The sequence below is a fragment of the Papio anubis genome, chromosome 14 (assembly GCF_008728515.1).
Source record: "Papio anubis isolate 15944 chromosome 14, Panubis1.0, whole genome shotgun sequence".
NCBI classification, from domain to species: Eukaryota; Metazoa; Chordata; class Mammalia; order Primates; family Cercopithecidae; genus Papio; species Papio anubis.
Window position 1 is genome coordinate 85,241,927 of NC_044989.1, and position 13,164 is coordinate 85,255,090.

At 40.6% G+C, this 13,164-nt stretch overlaps 1 protein-coding gene across 8 annotated transcripts in view; it reads left to right on the plus strand.

Moving 5' to 3' along the window:
- DNAH6 (dynein axonemal heavy chain 6) overlaps positions 1 to 13,164 on the plus strand; it is a 380,528-nt gene that overhangs the window by 255,219 nt on the left and 112,145 nt on the right. For all 8 annotated transcript variants that reach the window (XM_017947677.3, XM_017947678.3, XM_017947676.2 and 5 more), the window contains 9 exons: positions 366 to 506; positions 1,896 to 2,138; positions 4,213 to 4,380; positions 4,879 to 5,114; positions 6,298 to 6,559; positions 7,706 to 7,829; positions 8,304 to 8,500; positions 9,981 to 10,184; positions 10,923 to 11,048. In XM_017947677.3, the coding sequence (XP_017803166.2) occupies positions 366 to 506; positions 1,896 to 2,138; positions 4,213 to 4,380; positions 4,879 to 5,114; positions 6,298 to 6,559; positions 7,706 to 7,829; positions 8,304 to 8,500; positions 9,981 to 10,184; positions 10,923 to 11,048 (1,701 nt within the window). The remainder of the gene's footprint in view (positions 1 to 365; positions 507 to 1,895; positions 2,139 to 4,212; positions 4,381 to 4,878; positions 5,115 to 6,297; positions 6,560 to 7,705; positions 7,830 to 8,303; positions 8,501 to 9,980; positions 10,185 to 10,922; positions 11,049 to 13,164) is intronic.

A 13,164-nucleotide genomic window follows, 5' to 3' on the forward strand; every position in this document is an offset into this window, starting at 1 on the left:
CTGCACTTATAAAACCTGATGCTGTGCAGCACCCTGGCCCTCTCTCCCAGTTGTCCTCTGCCCCACAGCAAAACCTTGTATGAATGGCCCTTTGTTCAAATGATCTCCTCAAGTACACGGGTGAAAGGGACCTAAATCACATCCAGAACCCTAGCTGCGATGGAGTTTGCAAAATGACATTTTTAATCTTTCCAGACTGTGTGAGAGAAAGAGGTTGGAGTGAATGTTGAATAAGAAAATTTACATATCTACTATACTGACATTTTATATTTGATATTGGGAGCCTCAGATGCATTAGCCAACACTTATTTTCATTGTTGCTTGATCATTATTTTAAATTGAAAAAATATCTTTCTTTTTGTCAGGTGTTTCAATACTTTATCAGCAGAGTGCGTCAGAAGCTGCACATTGTCCTCTGCATGAGCCCAGTTGGGGAGGCCTTTCGGTCCCGGTGCAGGATGTTTCCATCACTTGTGAACTGCTGCACCATTGACTGGTTTGTGGAGGTTGGTGACATCCTAGGATATCTGTTTGAGAAGTTGGACTTGCTTGACTTTAAAGGGGTTAACACATTGTCCAAGAGTAACTCGTGGGTACTTGTATTAGCTTTAAAGACTACTAGGAATTTATTCATGTAGGGAATGACCGTGGCAATCATAGAACAAAGACAAAACAGAATTTGTAAAGGAAGAGGAGACCATTGAATTTAGCAATGTGGAAGTTATCAGCGATCTTGACAAAATCTGTTTCAATGGACAGTGGGGGAAAGGGTTCAAGAGAGAAGAGGGGAGAGAAATCTGAGTCAATGATTATAGGCAACACCTTTCGAGTTTTGCCCCAAAGGAAAGCAGAGAGATGGGGCAAGAACTAGGGGACATGTGAGGTCAAGAGAGAAGTATTTTTAAATGTGAAACACAAGTGGAATGCATGTGTGCTGATGTAAATGATCCAGAAAAGATAAATATATTGATGATGCAGCATACCGAGTTAAGCACTGTGGGACCAGTGACCTTGATTAAGCAAGAAGGGATGAGAATGAGTCCTCAAAGAAGGGACTGACTTGGTCAGGGAGCATCCACAGCCTACCCCTGAGTAACAGGTGGGGAGGCAAAATATATGAGCACAGATGCAGGTAGTGGGAAGATGTGGGGATAAGAGCTCATTGAAGTTCTGTTTTCATTGCTGTTATTTTTTAGTGATATGGGTAGTGAGGTCATCAGCTGAGAGTGAAGAAGAAAGACTAAGTGTCAGCAGTTTAAGGAAGTAGAATCAGGTGTGAAATACTCAGGAGAGCACAAAACTGATATATTAAAAAAAGGTAGAAGCATTTCTGGGCTGCACTAAGAGCTAATTATCATAAATTTAAAGTGATACTAATCGGCAAGGTTGTGCATTTTTCTCTAGCCATGCTCAGCTGCACAGTTGCAGGCATGGAGTAAGAGAGTTGCATTTGACCAATGCTCAGGTGAGTTCAAAGAAGCAAGAGAGGAGCAAAGGAGTTGAGGTGTGCAGGACAGTAATTATAATGATGGACGTGAGGTCCCAACTATGTAACAAACGGAGTGAGAGCATAAGGTCCCTATAACATATGTGATTTATTTATGGAATTCTAGAAACACCCAATCATTAATTCATTCAGTCAACAAATATTTATTGAACAACTTCTGTGTGCATGATACTGTGGAGACATACTGGTCAGTAAATGCAGACCCAGGCACCCCTCAAATGGACAGAGCCCTTCAGTTCATTAAGCACCATGGACATGAGTAGGAGTTAACTAGGTGAAGAGGGGACTGGGCAAGGAGGAATTCCTGAGAAATATGTTTTTCTTGGTATTGAACTGTATGTTATTGAAATGACACAATAGATTTTCTAGATTTTTCCTTGATTCACAGTGGCCCAGAGAAGCACTTCTTTCTGTGTCAAAGACATTTTTCTCACAAGTCGATACTGGAAATGAGGACCTGAAAGAAAAGCTTCCCTTGATGTGCGTGAACGTTCACCTGAGTGTCTCCAGCATGGCAGAGCGCTATTACAATGAGCTGCGCAGGCGGTACTACACAACACCCACCTCCTACCTGGAGCTTATCAATCTTTACCTGTCTATGCTGTCTGAAAAAAGGAAGCAGATTATTTCAGTAGGTTCAATATTGTCCATGAAAATATTGTTTTGCTTGAACTCAGAACTTCTGAGAATGCGTGGAAACTCTATGCACTGTCTTACCTGTCAGGGCCCTGTATTAGTCCATTCTCACACTGGTATAAAGAAATACCTGAGACTGGGTAATTTATAAGAAAAGAGATGTAATTGGCTCACAGTTCTGCAGGTTGTACAGGAAGCATAATGCTGGCATCTGCTCAGCTTTTGGGGAGGCCTTGGGAAACTTTCAATCATGGTAGAAGGCGAAGAGGAAACAGGCACATTTTATGTGGCTAGAGCAGTAGCGAGAGAGAGAGGGAGGTGGTGCCACAAACTTTTAAACAACCAGATCTCACAAGAACTCACTATCATGGTGACAGCACCAAAGGGGGGATGTTGGTAAACCATGAGAAACTGCCCCCATGATCCAATTACCTCCCACCAGGCCCCACCTCCAGCATTGGAGATTACATTTCAACATAAGATTTGGGTGGGGACAGAGATCCAAACCATATCAGGCCCTCTCCATCCTGATATGTGCCCCTGACAACCTAAAATATGACCAAAAAGTGTTTCCTGCTGTCGGTCTGAGGGCCTTCTCCTTTCTCAAGAATTTTATATATATATAATATATATATATATAATATATATATATATATTCCTTCTGTCATTTATGCAAGTATCCTTACTCAGTAGAATGATATGGGCATCACAAGACCATCAAAGTTATGCAGTGAACTTGTCATCTCTGTGGTATTTAATACAGAGGAAAACATTTTGTTAAGCAATACAGATGGTGTTTTAAAGAACATGTGCCAGTGGTATCAGTCAAACTATGTACAGCCTATGTTCTGCCTCTGGTTGTGCAACTTTGAGCACATTAGTAATTTCTCTAAGCTTTAGTAGAAAATAAGGCTAAAAGAAAATCCGTATCTACCTGTTGGCTTGTTGTGGAATTTAAGACACTGTTAGTGAATTCCTGAAACTGTGATCTGACACATATAAAGTGCTCAGAAAATAGAAGCTGCCATCATCATCATCATCAGGATATTAATACGACCTACAATTTTCTACATTTTAAACACACTAAAAAGGGAAGCACTTACAATATAGATATTTAAATTTTTTGGAGGATTTTTACCTGGTAAAATGCCTGCCTTGTGAAATAACTTGACCAATATTTTTGAAATCTGCCCATTTTAACCAAGCATTCTTTTTTTTTTTTTTTTTTTTTTTGAAATGGAGTCTCACTCTGTCGCCCAGGCTGAAGTGCAGTGGCACTATCTCAGCTCACTGCAACCTCCGCCTCCTGGGTTTGTGCCATTCTCCTGCCTCAGCCTCCCAAGTAGCTGGGACTATAGGCACCCGCCACCACGCCCGGCTAATTTTTGGTATTTTTAGTAGAGACGGGGTTTCGCCATAGCCAGGATGGTCTTCATCTCCTGACCTTGTGATCCGCCCACCTCGACCTCCCAAAGTGCTGGGATTACAGGCGTGAGCCACCGCGGCTGGCCATGAGCCAAGCTTTCTGACTCACTTTCGAAAAACAGTTCTTCCCAGGTGTTTCCTTTACCAGATGCCACCCCTTTGATCATGGTCAAGAGTTTTCTACCACAGGGAAGTGGGTTCAAATCCAGCAGCCAGAGCTAGACCCTCTGGACCTCATCTCCCTAGGGGTCCTCAGCCCTGCTGGCCAGAGCAAACAAGCTCCCAGAGCTGCAACCTCCAGGGATTCACATCTGGACCTGTTCCTCACTCATTCAACATGCTACCACAGGGAATAAAACCAGTACCACGTGGTCCTCACTGTCAGTGAGCCACAGCCCAGTGACGTCCCACTGCTGTGGCCAGAGGGCATGGATCCAAACAACTGTGATGAATGTCATGGCCATTTCTAGAGTTCCATTACCTGAACATTTCCCGGTTTGTAATATGTTCACAACCTGAATTATTACAAACTGATTTACCAATTCTGTAGATGTAAAAGTCTAATACATGAGTAATATGTGTTCAATACCAGTAAACTTAGAGTTATAATACTCATTATAATAGAAATTTTCATTGTCACTTAGGCACGAGATCGGGTGAAGAATGGTCTCACCAAGCTACTAGAAACAAACGTACTGGTAGATAAAATGAAATTAGATCTTTCAGCTTTAGAACCTGTACTTTTAATAAAATCACAAGATGTTGAAGCCCTGATGGAAAAATTGGCAGTGGATCAAGAAAGTGCCGATCAGGTATGCTGCAGTTCCTGAGAATGTGGAAAAGGCTTCAGTCAGCAACTGATCACTTATATACAGTGAGACACGATTGGATTTTTAATTATATATGTTATTAAAATAATTAAGTGATAGATTTAGCAAAGTTTTTTTTTTTTAGCAATTAGAAATGCTTTTAAGTTGTAAACAATCTCCCTTTACTAAATCAGTTTGGCTCTGTCCCCAAGAATTGATGCAGCCCAATGAATGGGACAGAGAATTGTGAGAAAAGCACCACCTACAAATGTAAAGCAACTGCGTCTCTCCTAAGATGGAACTGTTTGTTGTAAGTTTATATTCATTATGCTATTGGCATGGCATAGATGGACAAAGGAGAGCATAAAATGCAATCTAGCTAATAGCCTTTCATCATTACTCTAATCCAAAGGGCAAATATGATTCATTATTATTGGCTTTGTTTTAAACATTAAAATTCAAATAATGAGGCCGCTTAAGCAGTCATGTCTCAATGGTTAGGTCCGTAACACTGTGCAGGAGGACGAAGCAACAGCAAAAGTCAAAGCTGAAGAAACCCAAGCAATAGCTGATGATGCTCAAAGAGATCTTGACGAGGCACTACCTGCACTGGATGCTGCCAACAAAGCACTGGATTCCTTAGATAAGGCAGATATATCTGAAATCAGAGTTTTTACAAAGCCCCCAGATTTGGTCATGACAGTAATGGAAGCAATCTCCATTCTCTTGAATGCCAAGTGAGTAATTCAGAATCACGTATTGCCATGATACCTGGTAAGAGTTCTTTACTGTTTTCCTCTATAGTAATTTATATATTCATTCCCTTCTCAACCTTCTCATTGCTTCAACTGATCATTCAACAAATTGATTCAAGGAACATTTTCTTCCCCAACATCTGTTTTGTACTAGATGGTGGAAGATATGTTTTTCTCTACAAGATATACACAGGCTAGTGGGAAGTAGACATGAAAACTAATAATTTCATTATAACGTGAGAGTTGTATAGTATTGGGAGTGCTGAGCAAACAGTGCCTAAGTCCAGCTGGGGATGTGCAAGCAGGTTTCTTGGAAAACAATGCTCAGTTGGATAGCGGGACCGTAGGCGAGCTCAGGAATGAGCTTTGATGTTCTTGGAATGGGATGGGGCTGGGCAGGAGACCAGTGATTACATCATGAAAGGTCTTGAATACTGCACTAAACACTTCAGTTTTCATCTTGGAGATACGTAGTTTTCAAACTTTCTTTAGCAATACAAACATTTTTTCAATAAAATTATGTTGTAATGAGCCTTTCTGTGTAAAACTGGGCAAAGGGCTCAGAGCACCACATCACCACCAGGCCTCCAGGAGACAGGGTGGAGAAGTTCCCACTGACCTTAAACTGGTACTTCGGTAGGGCCCAGGGAGCTCTGCAGAGCACAGAGAGAGAGCTGTGGGCAGAAGGGACTGAGAATCGTTGAACATTTTTTATCTAATCAGATTTTCATGGTAGAAAGATCAATCTGGCAAAAGTTCAGAAGAGCAAAGTTCAAAGAGACATAAAGCCCAGTTAGAAACCAATTGCAGTGTCCTGGCAGGTGATTTTAAGGGTGGGAACTATGATAAAGGAGGTAAAATGTGAGTGCCTGCAGCATTTTAAAAATAAAACTATTGTTTCTATAATGCCTTACATTTGTAAAACTATGATTTTGTAATTCTTTCTCTACCAAAGCTGGGTTGCATGCAACCTTAGTCACCCATTTTCTTTTCGCCCCATGAATTAATTGTGGTTCACCTAACTACCAATTACTAGAATTACAGTACCGAGATTAAAATTACCAGCTTATTGGGATAATATCATAATGTTCTCAAAGAAATACATTTCTTTTGTTCTTATATTGCTTCATTTCAGTGCTATTAATATATCATGTCTGTCTTTCAGGCCTGATTGGGCATCAGCAAAGCAACTTCTTGGTGACTCTAACTTTCTAAAAAGGCTTTTAGAATATGATAAGGAGAACATAAAGCCTCAGATATTGGCAAAGCTTCAAAAGTATATTAATAATCCTGATTTTGTGCCTGAAAAAGTGGAGAAAGTGTCCAAAGCATGTAAATCTATGTGCATGTGGGTAAGAGCTATGGATTTGTACTCTCGAGTGGTCAAGGTCGTTGAACCAAAAAGACAAAAGCTCCGTGCTGCACAGGTACATTTTCTGTATTGTGATATTTTATAGAATTGAAGACCATGATCGCCAATCATTCAAGTTCTCTGTATAATGTTACTATGGTCTTACGCAATATAGACAGTGACAAAACTCTTGGAAATTAGCTTTTGTTTTAAACAAGAGCTGGCAATTGTTTTTCAGAAATTGCCTCTGAAATCAGCCTTCTTTCAGCATAGGAGGAACATCAGTTCCTCAGTATATTCATCTGAAAAAAAAGGAATTAATCTATTATTTTTAAGATACTTTTTAGCTCAAGCATCTGATGGTCTGTATTTCCGTTTGCTAAATACTTCCATGCTTGATGGTGTCATCTGAGGTTTTAGAACCAGCTTAACCCTGTCATTGGATGTGAGGCCCTTCATCTTCCCAAGAAGAAAAAAGAATGATCATTTAGTGGAGCAGCTTACTGAAAGAACTATGGCTATAGAGCAGGGGTTGGCAAACTTTTTCTATAAAGACCCAAAGAACCAATATTTTATGCATTGCAGACTATATGGTCTCTGCGGCAAGCACTCAGCTCTGCTGTTGCAGCACAGAGAGAGTCATTGACAATACATAGATGAATAAGCGTGATTATGTTCCAATATAACTTTATTTATTGACACGAGTTCAAATTTCATGCAATTATCACAGTTCATTAAATATTATTCTTTTAAAGAGTTTTTCTAATTATTTAAAAATGTAAAAACCATTCTTAGCTTGCAGACTGTACAAAAACAGGCAGCAGGCTAGATTTGACCTGCAGGCCATAGTTTGCAGATCTCTGATGTGGAGAACTAGTTAGGAAATATTAGTTTCCACTATGGCATGAATATTTAATTTGTTGCATCATTTAAAATTAATAATCCATTATGATACCTAATTCATCCCAAATGCTCAGTATACCTGTTTCTCTATTGTGATTTATTTTGTTGGGCTTTATTATTGATTTTGTTTTGTTTCATTTACTTCTATTCTTGTATTTTACTCTAATTTATATTTGTTTTAACTTTATATATCACATCAAAGTCTTTTTGGACATGAAAAGAGGAACATATATAAAAATTTTTTTAGATCTGTATTATTAATGGGCAAATTCAGCTTTCTTTTTGGGCCTGTTCTTAAACAGTTGCTTGATTTTATTAGGCTGAACTTGACATTACCATGGCTACCCTGAGAGAAAAGCAAGCATTACTAAGACAAGTAGAAGATCAAATACAGGCCTTACAAGATGAATATGACAAAGGTGTAAATGAAAAAGAAAGCCTGGGTAAGTAACTCATAAAATTTACATTGGCCAGGAAACGCCTGATTTTCAGAAGTAGGAAGAAGTTTTTGGGAATCAGGTTTTAGCTTTTATCCAATGTATAGAATGTATTTTCATTAGCCTTCTAGGATCAAATAAGAACTCATGTGTTTTATATATTCAACATCCTGTACCTGAACAAGCCTTACTGGAGCATGTTACATTAAAACACAAAACAGTATGTGAATTTGATCCGGAAACTAAATACTACAAGGATACAGAAAACACTGTCTTCAGAGTTCTCGATATGGAAAAGGCAAGCTTAGACTTGGTTCTGAAATGGGAATGAATGCTGAATTGGTGTAAGGTTTCATAGAGATGTATTGACATCATTAGTTAAATAATGCTATTCTGCTAAAAAAGAAACAGGTAAATAAGCTTTTAATACTTTATGAAAATATTGAAGAGTATAATCTGATTTTCTTAAAATTTTTCTAGCAAAGACGATGGCCCTGACAAAAGCACGTCTAGTACGTGCTGGAAAGCTGACGGCAGCATTGGAAGATGAGCAGGTTCGATGGGAAGAAAGCATACAGAAGTTTGAGGAAGAAATATCAAATATCACTGGGAACGTGTTCATAGCAGCAGCTTGTGTGGCCTACTATGGGGCTTTCACAGCCCAGTACAGGCAGTCAGTGAGTAACCCTGCTTTCTGTAAGGAGGGATAAGAAGCAGCTGAAACTGGAGCCGGGGGTGGTTCATTTTTCTGAGTTCAGATGGAGGCTCTCCCCTGTAGAGGTTCTTCATGGTAGAATTTCCTTATATATTTCACAGTTCTTCACTCCCCCATCAGCCAGTGATGGTCTACCCCTAGGCTTTCCTTCACACGTTCCTCCCCTTCCTTCTCCTGTCTTAGAAAGCTATTCATCATTTACACAGTTCAAAAACCTGGGGGAAGGAAAAGACAGTGAGTCCCCTACCCTTATGATCAGAAGTGGCACGTAAAGTCAGCCTGGATGAGATGTTCTCAACTGGTGAAACTGCAACAGAGGGCCAGTCAACAGAAAGGAGCAGGCAGGACCAGGAGGAATCTGTGCTTCCTTGGGCTTTTATCTTTTTACGAAAGAAAGCCTCAGCCGGGTGCGGTGGCTCACGCCTATAATCCCAGCACTTTGGGAAGCCGAGGCGGGTGGATCACCTGAGGTCAGGAGTTCAAGAGCAGCCTGGCCAACACTGTGAAACCTCGTCTGTACTTAAAAAAAAAAAAAATACAAAAATTAGCCAGGCATAGGGGCGGGTGCCTGTGATCCCAGCTACTCGGGAGGGTGAGGCTGGAGAATTGCTTGAACCCAGGAAGCGGAAGTTGCAGTGAGTGGAGATCACGCCATTGCACTCCAGCCTGGGCAACAAGAGCAAAACTCTGAAAGAGAGAGAGAGAGAGAAAGGAGGGAGGGAGGGAGGGAGGGAAGGAAGGAAGGATGGGAGGGAGGGAGAAAAAAAAGAAAGACCGGCCTCTCATTTATCAGAGAATAAAAGTTTCATCTACATGCATTTGCCAGGAAATGAAATTATTTGAAAGAATTTTACAGTCATTTTTTTGAAATGTCTTCCTAAAAATGTTTACCCTTGTCCTTGAGTTATAAAACCTGATGTAGTACCCTCATATAGACTCTCCAGGAGCTCTCAGGTCTTAGGGTGCCATATTTCTCCCTGGGGCCAATTGTGCTTTTTGGGGACAGACAGGTCTCTATTGTGCACTCATTGAAGGAGGTAATATGCCAACATCCCTTTCCCTCATCTACTGACTGCTTGTGCACCCTCAGTCATTGTGATAACCCCAAACTTCTCCACGTGCTTTCAGACTCTCCCAACAAGGAAAATACAAACCTGGTTGAAAACCACTGTGACAACCCAGTCATTTACATATGAGATAACTGAGGTCCAAATAGAGGGAATGATGTTTCCAAAGTTACATCTAACTAATGGTATAAAGTACCTAGGCCTCCTGATTTTGGTCTACTTCCTGTGTCCCGTGCTCTGATGCCAGCACATCTGGGAGACTGGGAGGGTTTAGCTCTTGAGCCACTGACTTACCGCTGCCCACGACATTTTGCATGTGCCCTCGTTTACTGAGTTTTCCTGGCTCTACTCAAGTAATCCGTCCTCCTTCTGCAGCTTATAGAGTGTTGGATCCAGGACTGTCAGTCTCTGGAGATCCCAATCGATCCTTCCTTCAGTCTCATTAACATTCTTGGAGATCCCTACGAGATACGGCAGTGGAACACTGATGGGCTGCCCCGTGACTTGGTATCAACAGAAAATGGCATTTTGGTTACTCAAGGCAGACGATGGCCTTTGATGATTGATCCCCAAGATCAGGTGTGTAGCAAATGCTTCAGAGAGTGACTTTTGGTTCTGCTTAATGTTGAGCTAGCTATTAAAAAATATAAAAGTGGGCTTCAATGTACTTTGAGATTTAGAGTTAACATATGTGGAGATTTAGACCCAAAAGAGAGTGTTAAAGTCTAGTCCAATTCCCTCATTTTGTGGATGAGAAAGTAAGAAAGAAAGAATTGAAGTTCTCCCATACTTGATTTTGATTGGTTTTGTTTAGGGGACTGACCATTTGTTTTTTGTTTTCTGTGAGGGCAGAAATCCACAGATCTTCCTTCTTCTGTAGTCCTTGTTCCTAAAAGGTCTGAGGAATGAGATTGAAGTCAGGATATGATCGAATATTAGAGCAAGCCTGACTGGAATTTACAATTGACAGCATCCCATTTTCTGACTCCCTAAGTTCATGGATCAGGTTGTACTAAATAGGGTTTGGAAGAGGGAGCCACTGTGTAAGCAAGGGAGACCAACTTGAATACCATAAGCATGATCTCTGTTCCCAGATGACTCTTTTCTTTATTTCTTCCACATCTGAACAAAAAGAAGAGTCCCAAACGTTGGGCTTAAAAGATGTCTTTATTGCCAAGAGGCAGGGTAGTATAGTTTATATATTTCCAATTTGTTTCTAGATTGAATAATATTTCCACACTTTCTTCTAAAGCTTTCGCTTTCTAGCCATTTATTATGCTCTGAAGCAAATGTTCTGCTCTGTGCTTTTCCAAACAGGCAAACCGTTGGATAAGGAACAAGGAAAGCAAAAGTGGTTTAAAAATCATTAAGCTTACAGATAGTAATTTCTTACGAATACTCGAGAATTCAATCCGACTTGGTTTACCTGTCTTACTGGAAGAGGTTTGATTTTCACTTCCTTTTCTCATGTTAGTTCCCAACTTTCAAATCATATCTGGAATCCTATATAGGCCACATCCCTGTCTTGCTAAAGACACCAGTCAACTCCATTTTCAAATTGGTCAAACCAATGCCTCTTCTCCTTAAACAATACATTATCACATTGCAAGAGGGGTAGGAGGGAGGACCTGTTGACTTTTAGACATTGTTTTAGTGTTAAGAGAGCTGGCCTCTGTTTCCCGACACTGCTGTTTCACAGGCCTCATTATGGCCCTTGATGGTGAGCTGCCCTGAAAATTCACAACAGTAGTGCAGTCAGGATTATGTACATACACTAATTATATGAAGCCAGTAAAATATTCTAGTGGGTATAAACATTAATTTTTACTTGGGCGTAAGTCAGAATTGGATTGAGTGAATTAGAAAAGAATGAACTTTTGTTAAAAAAAAAAAAAAAAGAAGAAGAAGAAAGAGGAAGAGGGAGGGCAGTGTTGTTTGTTGAGTCTAGGTGCTCCATTTCTTTGGCTATCATTGCAAGAATGGATGTTTTTTAAATTGTTCCCTCATTCAAACATTATTTGAGAACCAGTGGCAAAAAATATAAATGTGGTTTCTGTCCTCGATAGCTTACAATCGAGATGGGGACAGAGACAGTAAACAGAGAAAGAAAGAGAGAAGAAATGAGAGGGAGGGAGGGGAAGAAACTTGTGATCAAAGATTTGAAAGGGTAAAGAGGGGGCTGGTATAGTCACCAATGGGTAGGCCACCAAGGCTGGTCTGATTTAGATATGTGGGTAAAGGGAGTAATTTAAGCTGTGACCTATGTGATGGGCTCAGCCATATGCCAGGCTTAGAGCGAAGGACTTCCCAAGCAAAGGGAACAGCACAAAGGCCCTGGGCACAAAAGAGATTGGTTAATGATCATGGTTTATTTTCCTATAAGTAATAAAAGAACGAGCGAGCAAAAACATGGGCTGTGAGTTGAGTCTCAGTTTAACCGTGCCTAGAAGTATCACTGCTTCATCAGAAAGAAAGAAAGCTCAAAAAGGCCATGGCCCAGGGCAGTTTAGCTGCAGCACCTGCATGATGACGAGGAATTGTAATTAATATGTTAGCATTAACTAATATTTATTGCATGTTCACTCCATGCCAGACTCTGTTCTCAGTATTTTATGTATGTTAACTCATTAATCCTCATTGCCCCATCACAAGATAGTTACTATTGTTATTCCATTTTGTCAGTGAGGAAACTGAGGCATGGAAGGGTTACATAAACTATCCAAGCAGCCTTGCCTGTCTAGGAAATCCGCAAGTTACACTATTCGCCACTCAAGCCACAAAGAGCACAAGGGACCTCAGTGTGACCAAGCTTGGCCTTGACCAACACGAGGGTGGTTCTGTAATGGATCCCAGTCACAGGAGAGAATGAAGTCTCTAGAAAACTTTGGCATGGGTATTTTAGCCCCAGACTGGATTCCTGAACTCAGGTTTACTTCGTGACATGCGAGATCGTGAGGGACTTTCCTCTTTCATGGCAGTGGACCAAAGGTTTTCTGTGATGTTCTGCCTCTGGACAGAGAGTGTTTTAACTGTAGCGGAGTGCTCTTGGGAGAGGGGATGGGCCCTTGTCAGAGCCCCAGCCAGGAACAGGACACTCTGACTGGTCCTTCCCCACTCTGTGCCTTGGGGTCATCAGCGTTGATATACCTAGCTGTTTTCTACTTTGCTAGGGTGATATATTCAAACTTTGTCTCCACCCATTCATGGGCATGAAATCAGTTGCGACCATCTCAATCAACATTTTCAAATGAAATAGTTTTTTTAATCCCAAAATTATATTGAATAAAGGTAAATTTTAACTCATAAACTTTTGTTTGAAGAATTTACATGTGTGGGTACCATGTCACAATGTAAAAATATATGTGTTACAATGGATGACAGTCAAATTTTGAAAGCCCCAGGCCATGGGACCCCATCACATATGTCCTGACATAAAGATGTTTCTGATGGGATCCCTGGGCAATGTCTGCATGCCCACATTCCTACCAACAGTCAGATTCGCTTTGAGGAAAAAGGCATAATGGTCATGTAGAATAGGGGTTTATAGACTTTTTCTGTA